The sequence below is a fragment of the Merops nubicus genome, unplaced genomic scaffold (assembly GCF_000691845.1).
Source record: "Merops nubicus isolate BGI_N331 unplaced genomic scaffold, ASM69184v1 scaffold9964, whole genome shotgun sequence".
NCBI lineage: Eukaryota > Metazoa > Chordata > Aves > Coraciiformes > Meropidae > Merops > Merops nubicus.
The window spans coordinates 2,585-26,535 of NW_008602252.1; the positions used below are offsets into that span (position 1 = coordinate 2,585).

The 23,951-nt window shown below is 38.3% G+C and overlaps 1 protein-coding gene across 3 annotated transcripts in view; it reads right to left on the minus strand.

The window, feature by feature from the left end:
- Nucleotides 1-1,886: 1,886 nt before the first annotated feature.
- PLCB4 (phospholipase C, beta 4) overlaps nucleotides 1,887-23,951 on the minus strand; it is an 81,309-nt gene continuing 59,244 nt past the window's right edge. For 2 of the 3 annotated variants that reach the window (XM_008938289.1, XM_008938288.1), the window contains 7 exons: nucleotides 22,133-22,248; nucleotides 18,025-18,100; nucleotides 13,082-13,257; nucleotides 8,975-9,076; nucleotides 7,156-7,213; nucleotides 6,658-6,744; nucleotides 1,907-1,975 (listed from right to left, as the gene is read on the minus strand). In XM_008938289.1, coding sequence (XP_008936537.1) covers nucleotides 1,907-1,975; nucleotides 6,658-6,744; nucleotides 7,156-7,213; nucleotides 8,975-9,076; nucleotides 13,082-13,257; nucleotides 18,025-18,100; nucleotides 22,133-22,248 — 684 coding nt within the window. Of the gene's footprint in view, nucleotides 1,976-4,505; nucleotides 4,543-6,657; nucleotides 6,745-7,155; nucleotides 7,214-8,974; nucleotides 9,077-13,081; nucleotides 13,258-18,024; nucleotides 18,101-22,132; nucleotides 22,249-23,951 lie in introns of all 3 variants that reach the window. The other variant, XM_008938287.1, reaches the window with a different exon arrangement.

The following is a 23,951-nucleotide window of genomic DNA, read 5'->3' on the forward strand; positions in this document are numbered from 1 at the left end:
ACCATTGCTGCCCAATTCTTCTAGCACTTAAAAGAAATAAGACTCCTTTGACTAAATAAGCTGTGATAGAAATATATTTACACTATGCACATTTATACAGGAAATACAACGTACTAAAAATTCGTTAGCAATAATTACCACCACCCTACAATTCACTACAGTCAAAACTAAAGGTTTTGAATTTTTAAGGTTTTTATTAGAGAAGTTGAAATTTTCATCTCAGGACTGACAATAACGTAATTATCTCTCTTCATTTATTTGGTTTATAGGAATATGTAGAATTTGTTTGTACAAGCATATACAACAAAGTAATTGGTGCTTAGTACATTGAAATCAGGAATCTGATTCATTCTAAACTACCAGTTTTCCATGCAGTCATCTTGGAATTGGCAGCATGGACAAATTCCAAAGCGGAATGCTTACATGCACTGTTTTGCAATATAACTACAGCAAGCTCTGGAAACATGCAAATTAACACAATAGCAAATTGGTTCGATATCTAATGGACATAAAAAGGTTATTCCTGATATGAAATTCTGAAAATCTGCATAAATACTTCTGTGTAAAATTAAATTAGTTATGTACTTTTCTTTTACTACAAGTATCAAGAATGCCCACGTAATTAATATACACACATATATATAGAGACCTTGTTATGCTAAAAGTCTTTGTAATTAATCAAACAATAGTCTGTGCCATACATTTATTCAGTATTTACCAGCTAGTAGAATGACTGTGGTCATATAGTAGCCATTACAGCCTTAGTAGCATTTGTATCACATGCAAACATACTCTTAGCATTTCTGTTTACTAATTTTATCACGTGGCAACGTGTGATTTTCTACAATGTTGTGATTCTGAAGTGTATAAATACTTTTTACATTTTTCACAGTTACAAACTTTTTGCCCAAAGCCATTGAAACAACCTTTTCAGTTACAATGAACTGTAGTCATCTGGGATCTGCAGCAACAGGATCAAAACGCAGTTTCTATACAAGCAATGTAGGATGTAAACTTCTCTTAAAGTGCCTAATACGTCATTCCTTAGAGCACTGATCAGTTTTGGCACAGAGACACTGTATTTCCCTCAGGCTAAGGAGCTTTTACAGGATACTGGCTTCTTTCAGACATGAGAAGAGTTGATATGGCACTTGTGGACGACGTCGCTGGACCGCAGAAATACCCTGTAGAGTTGCTGCTACCACTGCTCAGTCTGGCTGATGACTTTGTACTTATTGTACTTTTGAACATACCCAGTGAACTTTCAACTGCCTGAAAAAAAATACCTGGAAATATAATTTTAAATTGCCCAAACCCAGCTCCTGTTATTATTACGGTGGCTTAGCAGAAGCTCCAGTTCAGTGGGCTCGATGACATCAGGTGCCGAGCATCCGAGGAGTTGTTGCTTGTCAGGCTCTGGCAGCAGGGGGTTTCTATACCATGTATCATCACACAGGAGAACACAAATGGTAAATAACACTTCACTGCAGTTTTGTGGCCATTTGAGATGATGTTTAAAAGATCTGTTGTGTTGCAAAGCTCTGATTGTGTAACTCTGACGCAGGCAAGCTGCCTGTTCAGATACAGAAAGGAACGGGTTAAAAAAAAGTCTTCATCTTCTGACTAGTGTTTTTCTCAACAAAGGAAAACCTCACAGAAATCCAACCAAGGAAATTCAGCGCCCAGTGTTAAAAAAAAAATAATGTAAAACTTAAGATTTGGTGGTCCGTAGCTCAACTTTATGGATTAAAAACAAAACCCCCAAAACCACTCCCTCCCCCCCAAAAAAAAAATTAAAAAAAAAGAAAGCAAAGAGCCCACTTTTCAGCCTCGGCAACGTTAGTTTGAATTTTGCTCTCGTTTTAAGGATGATCTGTTCTGCAACTTCAATTTGCTTGTTGAGGCTTTAGACCACTGTTGCTGGCCTGCGATCCATCTCTGCTTCCAGCTTCACCATCTGCTGCATCTCCTTTGCCTGCAACCCAAAACAACCGCAGGAAGCGCCGCGTTAGACCTTTTATTCACAACAAAGCACGTGTTTGACACGGCAGTGTCTGAGTGAAATGCAGACAAAACAGGCTCAATGTGTGTGTAATAACATCAAGGGTGTGTGTCCCCCCTCCCCAGCCCCGTGTCACTCTGTTTTCAAAATCAGATGTGATTCTTACATCTACACATTCTTGGTTGATGTTAGTGCAAGACTCGTGGGTTGAGCTGCATAGTAAAATGCAGAAGCTCCAATCTGGGGGAGGAGAACCAGGCAGAGGCCAATTCCACAGTTTCTGCTGGAGGTCCCTGATTACAGACCTGGTGTTTTTCACCTCGGGATTAGACTGCTCTGTGGGATGACACTGTTTCCACCTGAAACTGCATCCAAATGCATCGTGCAGAACACAGCAATGAGCATCTGCCAGGTCTCGCTCTGAACTCCGCATGCCTCAGGCTTTGCAAACAGAGTTAAAGCACTGTTGATAAATGGGAAGTGGCCTGGGAATCCCCTGCTTAGAGCCAGCTCTTCTAATCCCCTCCCTCCCTCTCAGACACACACACTTGCTCCTCCTGTGTCTCAGTTACAGATTAGACGTTGTGCTTTGGTTTGAAACTCTGCAGTTTAAAGGAACTGGGAGTCAGCATCCCCCTAAAATTTTCCCTGAGGGCTCTCAATCTGGGAAGTTATTTTAATCTGTAAGCCAAAGGATTCTGAATAAATTGCCCCAGAGGGCAAGCCAACCCATCTCTCTTCCCAATCAAGCTCCTGAGGATTAGGACAGGTTTAGGAAGAGGCAAACCAAGCTGATATTTTCTCTGGGGCAATTGCTCTGTATTCATCACAGAGGGAAGAATGGTTAGTGGACCTGATTTACATGAGGTACATTCCCCCAAAAGTTGTAAATCTTGCTTAGACAAGGAACTTTTTGCTGTACAAGCTCCTACTTAAGGAGTCAACTATTCTGGATGGGTAAACACCTATTTGCATATTGAAAAATGGGCAGATGTAGATCTAAAGCAATGAGATGCACAGCTACTCGTTTTGCAAGGTAAATGTGGGTTTGTGCAGATGTGATCTATGTGCCTTCTTGAAAAATCTAGCCCTTTACTTTCATAATCATTATCATCATCTTGGGGAAAAAAGTAATTATGATAATAGCAAAGCAACTGTCATAAATATGATTAAAAATTAATCAACGCTCTCCATTTAAATGAGTTAAAAGCTTGAAAGTAATGAAGAAATAATTTTAACATGAAAATATGGAAACATAATAAATAAATCAATATGTACAACCTCTTCTGAAATGTTGGCTGGATTTTGCCTGTGTGTGAAATGAAATTCCAGATAAAACAATTCCCTGTCATTGTTTGTTAGTGACTCACCCCTTTCACATTTGAGGCTTGTGACTTAACTACGGGCACACAGCATCCTATAAATATCCCATATGCTGATCTAAGGTGTATGGAATTGTTTGAGGGAGAACTTGGCTCCAAAGGACACATTAGCATAGGAGCAGGATGCCTGTGTTTGTTAGCCTGAGTTCAGACAGTGCCTCCTGACATGAACACACGAGCACAGCACCTGAAGACGAGATTTTTGGAAGGCAGCATTGAAGCCACAGTGAATTCATGAAGTGAGTGGCAGCTAATGGACTCTACTTTCAAGATGCTTCCTCTCTAGTGAGATCTAAGACAGGCTAAGAACCATACACAGTAAAAGAATTAAAAAAAAAAAAAAATTCCTAGTCTAATGAATGTTTTTTTCCTCTATAAATAAATGTTAAAGTAGGTGCTGTCAGACTCAGCAGTGTAAGATATTATCAATTCAAGAAAGTAATGCTGTAGAACTGGATGTTGAAGCCTAAGACAACTATTTCCCTTGGCAAGACAGGGGTTGGTAGAGATTTCTTGTGAGTAATGATCATTAGGAAGCCAACAGCAGCACAGCCACACGGGAAGTATAATTGCCATACCTTGTAACGTGTTGGATTTTGAAGTGAATTTTTAAAGCACTGGAAACCTGTCTTCTTTAGACACTAAAAAGCTATTTCAAGCCATCTATTTTAGGTTTTGCTATTCTTAGCGTGGAATTACTTATTACCATACTAATATATGTGGATACCCTTTGTCTGACTCTCAGCATTAGCAATTAATCATACGTATGTTAACACTAAAATAGTTTTCTTAGATCACTAGACACTTCTCACAGCCACCATTTAGAACTCTAAGCATATCCTTCAGCAACAACAGCTCATGTACAATACAAGTTAATCTCTAAATATTTCCTCTACACATCCCTGTCCATATGCATCTGAATTTGAGATGCTAAACCACAAAATACTGTTAATATTGTGTCAGGCTCAGATATCTGTGTGCAAACAAGATTAACATTGCATTTGCTGTGTCAATGGCACTTCCCAATGGTTGCAGTTACAAGGAGGGCTCCAATAATAATGATTTAATTTAGAAGGAAAGCACACTGAAATAAGAGTTTGCTTATTATACATCCATCCTACCTTGTGTTTGAGACACTGCATGACAGGATTTCAAAAGCTGTTTGTACAAAAATAATAATGTCAAAATTGAGTAATACAACAAGAAGCAAATTAAATGAATGAAAACTGAAGCGAGATTGAAAAATTAATGCAGGGAAAACATACATAAAACAAAACAAATTTAAATTCATAACAGTTTGTACTGAAGGCTGTTTCCACCCATAATTCTACTTTTGTACATTGTATATTTGTATGAAAAATTTCTTATCATTTGATAGGGGAGGAAAAAAAAATGATGTTCTGAAATTCTCATTAAAGAAATACCACCTTTATTTTGATCCAGCTAGCTATAATACCTCAATGTGTACAACAATGAAACCAGATCCAGCTGGCGGTCTGCACTGATGCACTTTTGGGGCTAAAAGGAAGTGGTCAAAACAGCAGGTATGAAAATAAGATGCTCTGATGGGTCAAAGTGGAGTGAGTTAAAAGCTGTTAAGGGCTACTCCTGTGGTGGAGGCCACCACATGCCCACACCAAAGTGATAACCAGCACATGAATGATCTTGCTGCATTTAATCACTGATGATTTAAGCTGAGTTCATCTCTGCACTGAAATGGAGTATGAGCAAGCTCATGTAGGCTGTTACCACCTCTCAGCAGCAGAAGCTGTAACTCCAGGTAAGGGAAGCATCTAACTGCTGAAAGAGGTGACTCCTGTAGTGACTCACCTTCATTTCCCAGCAGCCTCTCTCCCTTATACCTCAGGTGTTTATCACATTGCAGTTAAAAGCACAACTATTAATAATTCCCTCTTGTCTTTGTGTTTTAAAAAAAATGGATCCAAAACCCTCTGAAGCCAATGGAAAGAAATCAGTGATAACACCTATCTCTGGATCAAGCCCATCAATTTTTTGTTCATTAGCACAGTTGACAAGGAGGTTTTGGTCATGGTCTCTACAGTGATGCTACAGAGCTGCTGTAACCCAACTGTTTCCCCTGCCTTTTGATTTTGTGCAGCTATAGCTCAGGAGCAGGCTGACTGACAGATCCACTCGTGCTGCATGTTAGAGATGGCACCCACAGCAACCCTGTGAGGGAACAGACCAGGAATTCTGGTGGTTGTTCAGAAGGGAGGTGGAGCAATCAGAAAGCAGGGCCATGGTAGCTGGGGATCAGTGGTGGCAGCTGCCTGCAATCCTACATGCTGTCACCCCCTAGAAGTTAACCAGGCTGCAGCTTTTGGGGCTATACAACTCTCTCCTGACAGTGGAAATACTTGATTTGCCTGGATTCTTCTCTTCCTCTGCAAGATGGCTTTAATTCATCCTATAAAGTCTGCCAGGGAGTTCAAATCTTGAACATTTAATAAACAAAGCAGTAAGTACATAACCCTTGAAAGCAATGGGTATTAAATGCACCCCTTCTCTCCCATCTCACTGAACTGTTGGGTATATTCCCCTTGCAGCTTCCATCTGTGTAAGTGCAGCACTGCAGGTCTGTGCAACTCTGACAGCTCTGCTGGCTCAACCTTTCAGCAAGGGAACTGCTCAGAACATAGTGTTGCTTCTACCAGAAATAAGATTAGAATTTGCCTTGCCTTGCCAAAGAGTTTTTCAATTAAAAAAAAAAAAGCTTATAAACTAGCAAAAAAATAATAAGGTATTTTAATTAGGAAAGGGTGTTCTAGTACAGATAAAATTCCCCATGCTACTATTCATCTCTAGAATTTAGTCCAAACTGTCTCTGAGTTCAGAGATGCTCTGTGCCACGTTTCAACTCTTGTTTCCAATCGTCACTAGGAATGTATGTTCCAAAATGAAGGAAACAGATTTGCTTGAGGTACTTTTTGGGAGTAATTAACATGGATATGCTGGGCCTTTTATGACTTGTCATATCTAGCTAACAAGTATCAAGTGGCTGAATAGCTGAAAGGACAGACTCTGGCTAAGCAGTCCAGCATTCACAGACTTATCTGAAACAAATCTGGTTCTGTATCATTACTTACATCACCTCACCTCTTCATTTTAACTCCCCAGGCAGATGAGTGACCAGGAACAAGGTCATTTTCCCAAGTTCTGTAATGACTTACATTCAGAACCATTCTACTCAGCCCGATTCTGGTTACTGCTTTCACTAGCTTGCTTTTCTTTTAAGACTTTAAAATAAGATACCTGCTCATTCTGCTTCTCCAAGACTTCTAAATGCTCAAGTTGGACTTTTTTCAACTGATCCATTTCTTTTGACTGCTTCATTGCCAGCTGTAAGCAAGAGGAAAATAGCAGGGGGGAATAGAACACATTATTAACATGGAAAATAAAAACTTACTTGAAACGTATACATGTATACACTGTCTTGCCCCATTTGGATGGCACAAAACATCATAAGAGGCCTATTATATACCTAATCTTAGGAAGAGCTATTAATTTAGTAATATATGTATCTTACATACAGTCTATATTATCTATTACATGAAGATAACAAATTCACAACAAAGAACAGTAATTTTGTTAATTTAAAATAGCTTTCTCTTAGATCTTTCACGCTACAAGTATGTGGAACAAAGCAAGGACAAACATCTGTTTGTTTACTACAGCTGGATTCTCAACACAGAGGAAGGAAAATATACATTCAGAAATAGTGCCCAGTGACTTTGTCGAGGTTATAGTTACCCTTTTTCTCTCTTCCAGGAACTTTTTTGTGTTGCTGCTGTTCAGTTCTCTGACTCGCCTAAAAAAATGTAAACGTTGTCCGTGAAGATTCGTTGGAAAAAAAAGAAACTCAAAAGCTACAGCAGAGAGAATCACAAACTCATAAGGTATATTCTGGTTTCTGATTGTCTGTACCCTGTGGGACTAATGACCAGTTGTCCCCTCCTCTGGCTACCGCACCTTTGCACTTAAAGGTTTCCATGTACATTGACAGTATGATTGAAGACTTGGAAAAAACCAAATGACCAAGACTTTTGTGAATGAAGTTTGTTTTTTTTCCCTTACTCAAGAGTGGTGCACAAGAAGTTAAAAAAATATGTTTAATTTTTTGTATCTCTGACTGCACTCTGATCTGAGTTTGTTTTGATATATAAAAAGTGATAAATCTCTTAACAGTGGTAACAGAAAAATCATCTGATGATCACAAGTAAAGCTACAGCTTACCAGTGCTGTAAGGTTCTTAAAGCTCTTATTTAAGCAAAAGGTAAGTACCCAATTAATATTTTTTGTAAATATTAATTGTAAATATAAATTTTATGTAAATAAAACACCTAATAGTGAAATGTCTCTTCCTGAGATTTCCATCATGAAATGTATCAAAAATTGTTCAAGGAGCTGAATCAGACTAATCACAGAGCCTGAAAAGCAGAACTGCATTCAGCCTGCTTTCAAATCTGGGAGCAGATTCCTCTCAGAGGCATTTGGGGAGGTCTTACACTAAGCACACAGCTCCCAAGGGCTCCAACAATTCATCTTCCTGATGAGTGAGGAGCGTGTAACACTTGAGGGACTTAGTTCAGTGGGAACAAGTTCAAGCCTTTTGACCAAAATAGCCCAGTGCCAAGGAGGGAATGTAAAAGAGGAAAGAATGAGCCAGATGGCAAGCCCAAAGTGAAGGGGAAACCCTGAAGGCTTATGAGACAGCATCATGCACTCTCTGCTTTTATCTATTTATTTGGAAACTTTTAGGATAAATAGAAGAAGCTTAAAATAGCTGTAATGCAGATCAGTGCTCCAGCTGGTACTGGCAAGTGTCTCTCTAGTCTCTCAAGTCAATTAAGGCTGTCATCCTCAAACGTGCTGTGAATAACCCACTTTGGGAAGTGCAGCAGTGCCCTTGGTTTGGTGAGCCTGGATGCTGGCCAGGGCTCCAATGCCAGCACATAAGGAGGGAGAGAGCTGCAGTTCAGCTCAGGAGTGGAGAAGCAACACGTGTGCTGCTGTGGAGCACAACTCCTGCTTCCTCAGTCCTCTCCTCCTCACCCTCTCTGCTGATTCCCATCACTTCCAGCACTCCTTCCTGCTGTTCCACCTCTCCTCCTAAAGGAGAAAGCCTTTCACTGGCACCATCCTCTGTGTTTTCAGTGATGCCACCTCTCCAATTATCCTACCTCCAACTAACCTCAGATTCCCTTTTCAGTATAGCCCTCATTTCATTTAAAAAACAACAGCAAAAAAGCATAATGCAGCTGAGCTACAGTAATTATAATTCCTACAGATGTGTTTCAGTGTAACAATGTGATTAGACCCACACCAGTCAGTCACAGCTGATGAGTATGAGAAACTTTTTTATTTCCCTGATCAGGGTGTTATATTTACTAATAGGATAAATATGAGAAAAGCAACACTCTTCCTAAAACAGTATCCAAAAATATATTCAAGCATAATCATTGGACATTGTTTCCATAAAAGCATGGCTTTAATGGAATCAATCCATGAGTTCCCCTGTCAGCCTTTGATGGCATTCTTCCTTTCTCAAGAAGGGAGATCTGATACTTACCTCTCTCTCTCAGCTTTATTTTTGATAGATTTGTCTTGGCTTATGGCTTTGCTGTTCTCCATAGATATTTTTGCCTGGTTGGCTCGCATTTCTTTGCTTTCCCTAGGCAAAATAGGAAAAAAAAAAGTCATTAGCCTAAGATGCAATTGTTCTGGAGGTTGGTTTCCTTCTATTACTCTGCAGTGTGGTTAATTTTTTCCCTGAAGTATTAAAGAATATGGAAGAACAAACCATACAAAAATGGCCTTTCTTTGGGTAGCCTTGACACAATCTGACCAAGCACTCAGAAATCTCCAGTTGTTCCAGAGAATATAATCTGAAAGATCAGCTTTAAGCATTTTTACACTTTGAATGTTACAGCAGGGTATAAAATACTCTCTTTCCTCCCTAGTATGTAAGAGATGTCTGAGTACGAGCTACTATTGGCCATCTAGAAAAGGCAATTTGTCTTTTAAAGCTGCCTACACTCAGAACATGCCTGCAATATGAATAGTAATCATGTTTTATAGCCATGGTATGAGCTGACAGACTTCCTTTTGAGACTTCCACTTTGGGCCTGGAAAGAGCCCTGTGGTTTAGACCATGGTCAGACTCGTGGCCCCATGAACCCTGTAGCCTTTTTGTGTGAAATGAGGTAGCTCCAACAGGAGAGTGGCAACCACCTGCCAGCAGCAATGTCCTGAGGGTGTGGTTTGCCTGAGGAGGTGGGGAACCTTTTCAGTGTTCCAGCCAGTGCAGTAGAAAACCAGAAAATAAATAAATAAATATCCTGTTGCTTAAAAAAAAAGAAAAAAGAGATTGTGATTCTTTGTTGGGAGAAACAGCACAGATGCTGAGTTTCAGAAGTGGTGTATGAGGAAACTTTGTTCCATGACTTACGTTTTCCACAGTTTAAATTTTTTATTAAAGAAACTCAGTTCTTTATTTTCCTCCAAGAGTGCATGAGGTGAAACATATCCTAAATACAGATTTAAAAGCAGCTGTATCACAGCAAAAATTAGATTGGGTTCTAAAAAATGTTGTGTCAAAAGCACATTTCATTCCAACAATACTTTCTCCAAATAAAAGCTTTTCTGTTCTACACTGAATTTGGAGGAATTTTCAAGGGTGCTATCTTAAGAGCAGTACTGAAATAATTTATTTTTATCACTGTATTCAAGGATATCACCAAAGTGTAGGTGTTCAGATTGATTTAGCCTATTTACATCAGATATAATTTTAGAGTGAAACAGAAGTTAAGAGGATTAGAGGACTACTGTGCATCACTGATGAGTTCCAAATGAGGCTTTGGCCATGGGTATGACTAAAAGAGCCAACACATCTGTATGCAACTATTGCTTTATTCTGCAAACTATACCCTAGCTCTGATTTGCACTCTTGCTGGGTCTTTCTGGGTGTGTTGGGTTTTTGCTGCTTAAAAGAAACAAAAGGTATTATTAACAGAAGGAATGAAAATTTTTATCTTCCTTTTAAAATCCTCAAGAAGCACTTGTAGGGACCACTCCTTGTTTCTAAAACAGTGCTAGGCAAAGACAGGGCCAAAGTTTTAGTATCAGTTCATTGCTCAGCCATGTAGCTTGAGGCTTCAAGTCTCAAGTTCAGGTGGTGCTGCCCTGCCTGCCACCATTAAAGAACATTTTCCTGCTGGTCTCTAGCCAGAGTTAACTGGGAGAAGTGGATAAGCCAGGATGGTAAAGAAAAAAAAAGGATTCTGAAAAACACACCACATGAACTGCAAGATTTAACTAAGGAGTTCCTACAGTATCATACAGATTACAACCCTCAAATTTATACAAATATGTCTTTCAAAGGGATATTTAACTTTAAGCATGCAAGTCCATTGTTGGAAATTATACATATATTTAAATGACATTAACATTATTTTATGTCACCAGTATTGTCTGAATGATTAGAAATCTCTTCTTCTATTAAAAAAAAAAAACACCAAAGATAACTTTCTATTTATCTTTCACCTATTTTACCTGAGTGCATAATACTTGTGAATAACAGCTTCACATCCCCAGTTTCTGAAATGCTCAATAAGCTTCAGACTTTTAGTAGTATCTGCTGTCTTCTGCTTTTTTTTAAAATGAACTCAAAGCACAAATAGTAATTGCTTTCTGTACTGTAACTACATTTTAGATTACTGATCTTTCCCTGTGTCCTCTGCTGTCTAACTCATTACCTCAGCTCACAGAGAGGGGAGCAGTGAGGACAGCATGCTGAGAGCATGGTCCACCTCCCATCCTGCTCTCAAATGGATCCTTTTTTCCCTATGGTCACCTGAGTTGTCTCCTGGCTATGATGTGCACTTAAACAGGTAAACTGCATATGTAGTCATACACACAATATATTCTATTGAAAAAGTTTACAAACAAAGTGTAAAGTCTCTTTGGGGTGTAATTATTCACATTTCAGTACTTGATATTCCAAATTCTTCTGAAATATTAATAGATTCAGACACAGTCTTAAATTCATTTTAAACAGAAGTCCCCAGTCTGCATATTTAGGGGCTAGACACAAACTCCCAAAATAAGCAGAAACTCCCTAAATAAAGCAGAAATAATTTTGAAGGTGGTTACTCCTGGAACAGCTAAAAAGAAAAAGTTCTCAATATTTATCAGGATGTAGATATTCGGGTCTGGTTCTTAGTAGTTCTTAAATAGAACAATACATGGATTGAACACAAATGATTTCCAATAAAAGAGCAAGATCCATTACTAAGAATATAAGAATTGTTTACAAGGAACAATATAAAGCTGTTCAAACAACAGAGATACAGAAATTCTAAACCCAAAGACAAAAAATTATGAGGAAAAAAAGCTTTAAAAAAATTTAAACTTTGCCCTAATGTAGATATAACAGCTGCCTACAATGACAGGCTTTAGCAAAGTTAAGAGAATAAGGAGATATGTATGGAAAAGAAAACAAACCCTTTACTTTCACAGGCCATATATTAGTAAATTATCTTCTAAGTATTGCAGTGAATTTCAAATAGGAGAAGAAATAGAACTCTTAAAAAAAAGGGATGTGGTTTCTCTGGGCTGATGCAGCCATGTATGATTTAGAGATATAGTATCAAGGAGTGCACCTTCCTCTGGCTAATATCTTTTGAACAATACATTTGTATTATAATTTAGCAATTCTTGGACTTCATTTTTGACTGGGTATGTATTGCAGGACAGCTTGAATAGATGGGTTAACACAGACATTAACATAAAAGCCTTTTACTGGGACAATTCTCTGTTGGATGGAAAGCTTGCAGGTCCCAGCATGTGTTCTTTCTGATGCAAAGATAAACTGTTTTTTTTTTTTCACTCAGGAATTTAAAAAAAATCATTTAAATGCTTTCTTCAAATGTGATTTATTTATTCATTCATTTTCCCTCATGCTTTTTTATGTGCTAGATGCTGAAGGGAATTACATATGAAAATACACATATATATGAATATATATATGTGTGTGTATGTACACAGACATTTTACATTCATATGCTTTTAGGCTGCTTTGCAGAACAGATCATAGCATAAAAAAAATGTTCTTCTACATAATGCCATTTTTAACACTGTGGATATGATGTGTATTTAATTTCATTTCATTTCAAATGGGCAGGAAGGTTAATTACCAAAGCAACAAGACAGTCGTGTCATGCAATATCTTCTGTATTCCCAGTGATTACAACAAGATACTGTATGAAGATAACACATCAGTCTAATGTAGTTTATCCTGCTACCCACTGCTTTTCTGATCATACTTTTCATGGATCTTCCTTATAATCACCAATGCTACGAACACTCACCCACAACTGCTGGAAACTTCCATATTTCATACTTCTCAGATTCCAGCCTCTTAAATGGCAGTTCCTGGGTAAAGTGCATGCCCACAGTTGATGCACACTACCACAGCTTCATCACATCTGCTGCCTGTAATGAAGCTCAGCTAATCAAAGCATCTCATTCCTGCATGTACAGTCACTTCTTTTACTCCTAGCATGCATACAGCGTGGTACCTCTGACAAGTCCAGGAGCTACCACCACAGAAACTAAACTGTTATGCAAAGCAGACATAAACCAAACCCTTGTTACCAGGTAGCCCTGCCCTGCTCACCTGTCATGTGAAAATTTTAGCTGCTGGGTTTGTTGTTCGTGGGCATTGATCAGGAGTTTCTTCAGCAGTTCACACTGTTGGTTCAGGTGTAAATCGCGGATTTCTTGCTCCTCGGCACTGTGCGTATTGATCATCTCGGACCACTCTTTAGTGTGCTGGGCCACAATCTCTTTGACCTGTAGAAAAGGAACAGCAGCTTTTCTGGAGGTTCTCAGATAGGCCAGGGGATCAATTATTACTGCTGCTGAAGATGATGTAAAGACCATCATAAAAAAAGATTATAACGCATGCAGCTAAACTGGGAAAAACAAAGTTACACAAACTGCTCATGGAGTAACAAACCCACCCAGGACACTGACATACATTATAAAATCAGATGTAAACCAAACCCTGCTATTAGTACTCTATTATCTAAAGTGCTCTGAATAAATTGCCTGCATTTATGCTCTTGGCTGTACTACTGTTATTTAAAACCTTGTCTAACACTGAGCTTATAATAAAATGGTTTCACATTTTTGGTTGCCAAGAAAAAAAAAAAAAAGAAATTAAAAGGACTGAAATTAACAATGGATAAAACCTAGAGAGCAGGATTTCTTTGAGGGCTTAAATACAGTCTTTAATTTTTGGAGACAGTTTTACAAACACACCCACTTTACAGAGAAATCTTGTATTTAATACAACCCGAGTGGGAAGATGGGCCACGTACCTTTGTTTTACATTTATTAAGTCAACAGAGAATCTAACAAGTATTCTTCTCTTCCTTATCTCCTAAGACTCACAAGAATGAGATTCAAGTTTTGGAATGTTCCCAAGAGACAATATGGTACAAAAAATATGCTTCACAATAAACCTATTTTCAGGTAGTCATTTCAACTGCTACTATGGTAACTAACAGCATCTGGGTCATCTCCTGTGAAAGCTAAGCCTTGCTCTTCAAATCAAAAATTGCCACCATGTTGCCCAGAAGGTGAGAGACCCATGCCCACATGTGGGCTCTGCATAATGCAGAACAGATTCTCCTGCATCTGCTGCTGATGGTGGAAGAAGAGAGGACCCCAACAGCCCTGATCCTCCATTCTGCCCTGCAGAGGCTCCTCTGAAGGCTCTCCTACACAAAGCTCATCTTGTGTAATGAACTGGGCTCTTAATGACAAAAAATTAAAAACAAAACCCCAACTACAACAACAAAAAAGAGCAACTAATTTTTAGGCAAACTGGGGTGACCACCACTACTTGAAAGCCAGACTTGCATTTAGCTGTAGTTAAATAAAGTCCCCATCCCAAAGCAGGTAGGATTGGAGGCAGAAGCAGGTGATAGAGAGCTACCTGGAGTTTTCTGCAGCTATCAGAAAATAACAAAAGCATTTTGAGGCAGGAGACTGGTACAACTAATATAGACCTAATTCATCAGGGTGTTTAAGAGTGTACCTGCAGTAAAAGAAGCCATGCTTATTTTTGTGCATGGGGGTAAGTGTACTACTAAGCCAGAGCCTGGCAACTATGAAGTGATAAATACACTGAAGGATGTGGAGCACTTAGTGGGAGTACCTTTAATAAGATATTTGTAAGGCAGTACTGCCTTCAGAACCAGAAAAACATGAGGATTCCGTTTTAAAATGGGTCAAAATAAATGCTTGGGTGTTGGTAGGGAAGAGAAACTGATTCTTCAGATGAAGGTTTTGGAAAGTTGAGGGGTAGACACTCCAGCTCACCTTTGGCACTCACCTAAGGCACTTAGGTTAGGACCAAGTTTAGTCCAAGGTCCTTGCACTGCTGATGCAGAAAGGCAGTTTCAAAGCAGGACTTATCACACCTAAACACTGTTTGGAGATGCCTCTCTTATATCTACTGGCTCTCAAGCAACTAGATACTTCAGTTAGGTTCAATGAATCTCCTCTCAAGGGCCCACTGCAAATTACTAATGTGATCATTTGTTTTAAATGGTGACAGGAATCCTCTACCTCATGTACACTGATACCAAGGAGTTGGAAGGAACCCATAAGGATCATCAGTTCCAACTCCCAAAGAAGAAACCTGCAAGGGGACTTAAGCATGGCAGTACTTTTTAATCCAAGAAGAAAGGAAGCAGGAATTATAAAAAACCACCCTGTGTTCATGGACAGATGTGCTATTAATTTCAAAATCAGCATGCAGTCTAAGAAGCAGGTACAGCTACCCAAAAAACAAGTTTTTCTTTAGGTGTGGGAGAGAAAGGGAAGATTTATTTTATTAAATATCCTGTGAGCTGGAAGTCTTACTTTCAGGTAGAACAAGGTTTAATCTGATAAGAAGGATGTAAGACATTTGCCAAACACCACTTACAAGACTTGGGATGCACAGTTTCACTCAGATTCAGATGACGTTAGAAGTCATGACCATTAAATCATCTGAAATCCAATTTTGCTGCAGCTCTGTGATACACTTCAAAGTTCATATGTAGTAAATTCAGTGTACATCCCAGCTTTCCTCCAATTTGTTATCCTCCTAGTTAAAATGACTATTTCCTTTGCACAGGGCTGTGCTCATGTCCTACTTTCCATTATTAAGGTAGTGTTGCTTATCCAAAAGGGTAAGGAAAATAACCATTAGCTAACTTCTCTCTTTCCTGTTCCACAGATTGTGTTTGCAATGCTGCCCTTTCATCTCTTCCCACACTGGGCCTAAGAGACTAATTAAAATGTTGATAAGGAACTTTCTTTTGCACAGCATATATGCAAGATGTTTGTTTAGTTGCTAAGTTCAAGCAGGAATAATCTTTGAAGTAATCTTTCCTTTTTTTTTTTTCTTTTTATCCTCTGCCTGCTTGATATTGGGACCTACTTTTCTAATGCAGGGGAGTAATTTGCATCTGCTAGGTTAATTGTGTGTGAAGTACACATTGGGATATCCTGATCTGATTTAAATATTTTATGCCAAACTTGGGCTGGATGTTTCCTCACGACAGAAAGTTTTTTGCAGATGAAAAAATCTCTTTGGTGCTAAAAGTGCACATGCACTTTGTGACACAGAGCTGTAATTAAAGCTGAATTATAGTACAATCTGATAACAAAATTAGTGGGCCAAATGCTGAGAAATTCTAAACAACTGTTAATTAATCAAACTCCCACTATATCAGTGTAATGCATTCAGCATCTCAGAATTTAATCTCATTTAATTGCACCTACTTTCATCTAGGATAAAAGTTAATTTCCCTATGGTCTTGAGCACTGTTTTCCAAACTGTTGCTTGCAAACCTTTGCATGATCTCCTGGAATAAATGAAAGGCCCACACACAGCACTTAAAAAAAAAAGGAAGTATTCTGTAAGAATACTAAAATGGGTACATAATCTAGGCAATTTTGATGGAACCACAGTAAGCAAGACACTGAAAATCACTGACCTAAGGAAAGCCACAGAGGCAGATGACTTGCAGAGTTCTTCAGGAATTATCCAACACACAGAGATTTGGCATTTCAAAGGAGCTTACATTTAAGTCTCCCTTGGAAATGTCATCCTAAAACCTGAGATGGGAGTGGGCAAAAATCTATCTTTTTTCCAAGTATGGATTAAATTGAAGTGAACCAGTTTGAAAATGGGATTTTAAAAGGAACAGACCTCAGAAACTGCAGACATTTGTGGAAAGGGAAAAGATGAGTCATATTTATTGGATCTGGAAGATTAACAAATGCTTAGGATGTCCCTTGTGTACAAATCACACCTCTTAACTCCAGACTGTGAATGACACAGGTGAGAAGCAGAGGACACAGCAAAGAATATTCCACACAATCTAACATCAGATGAGTTCTGGAGCTCATGTCTGGATGATAGGGAGCTAGTGCTCCTCAGAGAGTTTATTTCACTAAGAAATTAATGGATTATCTTTTTTTTTTTTTCTTAAGTTGTCAATAAATGTGCTTTTATTTAAGGAAACAGTCTGGGACTTTTCATAGGGGAAGGAGATAGGGAGATGAGAGTAAATTAGGTTTTATGCCTGGGTTTTTTCCTACATCTCTGGCTGAGCAGGCAGCAACGAGAAAGAAACCTTGTTTAGAAAACCAGGATCTTCTCCACATGAAATAATAAAACATGAAAATAAACTTGTTCTACTCTCAAAGATGTGGCTGCTTTTGTTTGTATTTTCTATACTTGCCTGATTCTTCTCACAGGTTTCAGCTTTTACAGTGACTCTCCTGTGCTGTGGTCAGTCTCTCTTACTCCTCCTAGATGATTTTTTACATGGACGTGCCTCCTAGTGCACCTGCCTCTAAGCTTGGATATCTCCCAGAAACTTGAAAGCATGTCAACAGGTGGTAAATAAAGCTTTCAAAGAAAATATGAAGTCAGTGAGCATACTGGTGGTATAGAAGTATAGAGGAAGCAGCTCTAAGCAGCTCAGTGTGCATCATAAATCACAGCTTGGTAAAAACTTTTTCCAACGAACTGAGGTGGAATCTCAGAGCACTTTCATTCTCCAGCACCTTGGAGAAAACAATGCCACTAAGTAATGGACCAAAAAAAATATCAGAAATAAGAAGGCACTTTGTTCAAGAGCAACATGGACTCATCCTTCCCTAAGAGACAGATTAGCAAGTGTTGTCAATGGTGGCAGTGATGGAAAATGAAAAAGAAACTTCTTTATGTATATATTTTGGGAAAAGTAATTAGCATCCCACTTTCCTATAGCACATATTCTCTTTGTTTAACCAGAACTGATACAAATGACCAGTTTTGCTTCCTAAGGCACAAATATGGCATTTTCTTCCAAAATTTCAAAAGGGCAGGAAATTGATGTTGCTTTTTAAATTTTTTAAGGAACGTTTTTAGAAACTCAATTACTGCCATTCTTTTCAACATGTTATTATGGCTGAAAATCATTCGTATGCTTCCAAGAAAATTAACAACTGCTTCAGTCTCAAAATCTCCCTTTCAGATGTTGTGTGTGTTAAAATTGACTGTTTGCTTACCTTTGATTTGTGATCTGATGTTAGTGTCTGAATTTTAATTTCCGTTTCTTTCTTCAATTCAAGACAATTACTTCCTCTAAAAAAAAAGGAAAAATTGCAAATATGTGCCACAAGTTAAACATCTTCCCATTCATTCAGCTCTTCCTAATTAAAATGTTAATCAAAGTTGAAGTTCTGCAGTGTATTGGAATGAAATTACTTCTTCTGGCAATTTATTCACAACTTACAAAATATTGTTGGGTTACTGATCGTTCAATTCAAACACTACACGAGTAAGTCTAGATTGGCCCAGCAATTATTCTGTTGCTGAAGATGTGTGAAGAATCTCCATTTATGGGAACAGTTCCTTTTCCAGGCTTAAAATATCTTGCCAAGAGAAACCAGTTTCTGCCTGAAAACTTACAGGCATATTCATTGCCTTGCCATGACTTTATCCTCTATTTTAAAAGCAATTTTTCCTACTTCTTTTTTTCCTTTCTCCTTACTTTGAGTCAGAGAAAAAGAAATCATTTGTATAACTACCTCACAGGGCAATTTGGGCATACTAAATCTGAAAGCATGACTCTAAGGCTGGTAAAATGCCTGCAGAGGGTCCCTGCTGAAGCTCCCCTGACATCCCTGTGGGTTAGGAGATAGATGACTTCTACCTCTCACCCACAGGATTTCCTTAATTAAGCCCAATTACTTGGGCTGCACACTAGGTGTGTTGGCTGTACAAAAAAACCTGTCCTGTTGCAGCTACAACAAGAAATTCAATTACTGTTTCAAAGTCAATAAATTTTTGAAGGCTGACAAGCTGCATGTTTACCCATCTTCTTGTCCCTTCTTTGGCAGTGAAGGGTTTTTACAGCAGAATACAAATTCACACACTGGAAATCTCTGGGGCTTTGTCTGGAATGATGATTGAGAGGAGTCTGTATTAGTATCACTGTAATTTTTCTGTGTTGGATCATCCACTGATGTAAAATGGTGTAACTCCACCAAGTGGATGGAACCACATTCATTTTATCATTTGAAGCTAGCCCTAATAAGAATGGTTACTGCTTGACTGCAGTAACATTAATCCATATTTGCTCTAGAAAAGGAGATTTATGAAATTCTTAACAAGTTTAAATCCTATTTTAATATCAAAGTACTGCTCAACATATAGAAATTAGCAGAAATTATCTTTAAACTGCACCAGGAAAGCCCTTAGAGAAAATAATAGCATGATGATATGGCTTATGTCCACAAGGGCCACAAAAAGGCTAGCCATTTATTTTCTAGTTGGAGCAAGGAAATTTTAATAGAGATTTCTAACACTCATTTGACATTTTGGAAGTAATATAAATAGATAGAAACAGATTCTGACCACTGTTGTCTTTGCTTGAAAAAAAACCCAAAACTCCAAACAAACAGCTGGAAAGATCTTTGATTATGCACGTGGGTAGCTGTGATCAGTTTGGCTATAATTCATATCTGATTTGTCATACACTATGCAAGAGACTCCTTCTTAGGAGAACCAAATGTATTTTATCCCAAATTAGTCTAATTAGTTCAATCACTGAACTTTTCAGAATCCCAGATATTGAAACTATAAGCTGATCCCTTCTCTGGAAATGCAGTTTTCATTATATCTCAAATCAACTTTCAGTCAGGCTGGATAAAGTGAGGATTATCAAGCCAATGTCTCATGTCCATGCTCACATACAAACATATACTTGAATTTCTGGACAGTCCCAATAATTCTGAAGGCTCCTTAGGTGCTCTCAACTCCATTTCAGAGTGGGAACACGAGCATACATATCCTCGTAAGCCTCTCTGAGATTTCTAAACATTTGAAGTGTACAACAGAAATAGCACAGGGAGAAAAATCCTGTCCATCTGTCAGTGAATTAGCAAGTGATTAAAAAAATTCTGCTTTGCTGAACAATATGCAGTTGACATTTGTCACACCATGTGGCAGAAACAGACCATGAAAAACTGTGCAACAAAATCAGAAGAGAAAGTTTCCCTTACACCTATGAAAAAAGACTTGGAGGAAATATCTGACAATTTCAATAGGAATGCCTTGAAAACACATTTCACACATTCTTTTACAACTTCTATGGCTTGTAAGAGTCCCAAAATGACAGCCAAGGTAACAGAGCATGTCCTGTACCATGATCTCGTACCCATCAGATCATTTCAGTTCCATAATGTCTTTGAGTCTCAACCAATGTGTTCACTTTTAGCCATGTCCCTAAACAGCCCGTGCTGGTGGGGTGAAGAGAAGTGTGTAGGTGCCTTGCAGAATGGGCTTTCAGGGCTGCATGCACAATAACCCTGAAAACACTTAGATACAGAATTAAAAAGTGTTTTCACAGAAAGTCTGTGCTCATATTGGATTTGATTTGGCTGTTAATTAGACAGTAACAGTTATTCTTGTAACACTGAAGACCTAACAGGTGACTGAGAGCTCTGGAGTCCATGGGAAGTATGGAAGTGAAGGTGAGGACAGTGCTTGGCTGTGTATTGGATCTGCTTCTGGAGTGGTCATTTCCAACTCTTTTTTTTTTTTTTAAAAAAAAACCCTTTTAATGATAAATTAAAATTAGCATAAAGGCTTTGACATCCATGACATAAGTGTTATAAAATTAAGCAAAGACACTGGAAATAGTCAGGAATCAAATTATCAGCTACTTCTATACTTGTCCCATTTGGGGTTAATCTGGAAAGCATTGTTACCCAGTGCTTTCCACCACTGACTGCACAGACAGCCATTCTCACCTTTAACTTTCATGTCAGGACTCTTCTGATATGAGACTCTTAAATACCAGAGCATGGGGAAGCCTTTCTTCCTCCACAATAATTATGGTGCACTGTCCAGGGCTTAGTTCACTGCCACTGTTGTAAATACCCTGACTGTAATTATAATTCCAGCTATATCAATAACCTTCTGCTATGTTATATTCAATGGAAATTGAATCAAAGCCACATTAATTTAATTAGTCCTGTAGCTGTTCCCTCTCTGGAGTAGTGGTAATTTTCTGAAAGGAACTACTTGGGTTAGAAGTATTTGGGTGCTTATAGTTCTCCTTTCTTGGGCAACAAACCTAACCCAACATGAGTTTTTAGAGTTAGTGAGTGAATTCTCCTCATCTTGTTTACTTCTTCCAGTTCTATTTCTGTTCTGCTGCAAGTTTATAACATGCACACTCAAAACCCACTGCTATTCCAAATAATTTATAACCCAAAAAGTATTTGTGGAAGAATCTAATGCCAAATAGTCATTTATGTTCAGTATTCAATGAGTGAATTGGTTGCCAGTTGTTGCCAGATCACAACAATATGAAATTAAGGCTAACTATTAGCATAGCTGGATACAGAACTAAATAAAGTAATTTCTGCTTTGGGTCACAGTATCATTGTCTTGATGGAACACCAGTCATAGGATGAAAGGTGGAGAGGAGATGCTGCTGCTAGATGACACAACAGCAGCAAGTCAACAAGCAGCTCCTGCTACATAAATCTAAATGGGACTGTAAAAAAAGGATATTTTATTGAAGTCATCAGTATCTTCCAGGAACTTTCCTGGGACAGTCAAGAGGTTCACACAGATAATGGCCCAGGTCACCAGCTAGCTCAAACCAAAACAGCTCCACTCAAGTCAAAGGAGCAAGAGTGATTTATCCCAGCTACGTATCTTAAGGTTTTTTTGTTAAAAATAATTTTCAACTTGGCAGCAGAGCAAAACTCTATTATTCTAAAACATTTAGAAGTCAGCTTTTCCCCAAAATCAAATCATTGCTATTTTCTGGTCATTAGAGATACTGAGGACCTTAGTCTGCTCTAACACAACAGTAACATTCCCCGGGGAGTGTAGTGAGACCAGATCAGACCACCAAAATACAAACCTCAGGCAACTCCTTCACTTTTACATTTAAAACTCTGATAGTAAAAGACCAGAGAAAGGCAAACCACATTTATGACCCATTTCTAGAGCCTTCAAGCAGCTCATACTCAGTTTGATGTAAGATGCTGGTTCAAGCTGAAATTCATTCATGTGAACGACAGTTATGAATGTTTTATTCCAGACCACAAAAGCTTAAAATCTATTTTAAGTGTAAAAAAAAGAAAAAAATCTTACCCTTTCTTCTTGATTGCCTTCTCTAACATTTTCTCATACGATACCTTTTCTTTATCATATTGTGCCACTACTTTGTCAATTTGTGTGCAGTGCAACTTCTGCATAGCTGTGTGCTCCTGCAAAACAGTAGGACCTTACAATTAGCTTGCTGGATTTTCAACCTTTAGTTTTCTCAAAGGGTAAAAAAAAACTTTGATAATTAAATTTAATTTGGTTTAGCCATCTGGTATATTAAAGGTTCCAGATATTCCACTGTAAGTGCTAAAACATCTCATATTTGTTTGAAAAATGAATGTAGCGGACCTTAAAAATGCAGTGTACTTTAAAGTAAAAGAATGATAGAAAAAAACCCTTCCTCTTTTTTAATAAATATCCATTTCAGTGCAATGTAAAAAATGAGATTTACAAGCTCAGATCATATCATTCAATGTTTCTGAGTGCACAGCAGAACAAAACTCAACCCGTGCCCAATTCCTCTACATGTCTCATACCAAACAGAGCAAATCAAATAGCTCCATGTCCAAACATTAGCTAAAAAATCAAATCATTACCATCTGACATTCTGAAGATCTGGCCCATGACCCCTAATGACAGCAATTTTATCATTAAAACATTGCACCTTGTTACAGGGCGTTGCCCTTTGCAAACGATAGCTGTGTAATATGACTTTTAACTACACATGCACACTGCAAATAACCATTGCTCCCTTTCCACCCCAAAAAAATACAGCACATATTGATAAACTGGACTTAGAGGGCTACCTGTAGAGTATTACACACCAATGCTACCTTGCTGTCACTACTATAGTTATGTGACTTACACTGGTGAAGTGGCATCTATGAAAGAGGAGGAAAAAACTGTCCCTGTAGTGAAAAGATGAAGCACTAATGGGTGTTACACACTTGGGTCTGGCACACAGACACTGTTTTTCCATTACAAGACTGTACCACATAGAACACACTTTACTTAGTGCTTACATATACACTTCATTACTGAACTTGACTTGATCCTCTCCTTTATCACAGCAGCTGCTCATAATGATGCAAATATTGAACCATCATGGACAGCACCAAGTATTGAATTTACATTACAATAGGAAGAACTGTTGTTTGTTAATTTATGTTACTTTATTAATAACCAATTGCTCCACATTTTATCTAATCATGGCAAAAAGCCTTGCATTAATTAATATGGCCTCTTCCAGGACTTTATCTCTATTTTGTTTTATAGCTCATTTTGCATTTATTCTACCCTTGCTATTCTGCTGCTCTTGGTTATTATTTTCTATACACCTGTGCTTGCCTTATCACTGTTTCTTCCTCTAAAAATACTAATTAAAGACTTTTACACTCACTTTTACCAAAACATTAATACAAATGTTGTGTAGCTATTAAAAACCTAGCTCTGGGCTGTACCCAAGCACTCCAACATCTGCCAAGCACTTCCCTGGGGAACGCGTGCAGCATCCAAATTTTCTGTTTAGAGGTGGGAAATTGAATTTTCTGTTCTACAGAGGATTTAAAGGGAAACAAATAGACTCCATCAACATTAAACACACCAGCTTCACCAGGGAACATTTATACTGACTAAGCAGGTAGGAAGATGGACAGTGAGAAGAATGACATAAGCTTGGTAGCACCAGCCAGGTGCTATCTGACAGGTTCATGACTGACAGCATCTCACCCACTCTCCCCTAGATGAGCAGAAGAATACAGATCCCCTGAATGATATGACCTTCAATCCCTGGAACTCTATTTTGAAAATGGGTTAACTGATAGTGAGTTTGATTTTCTCCCTATGCTCACAGGAAAATTCATCA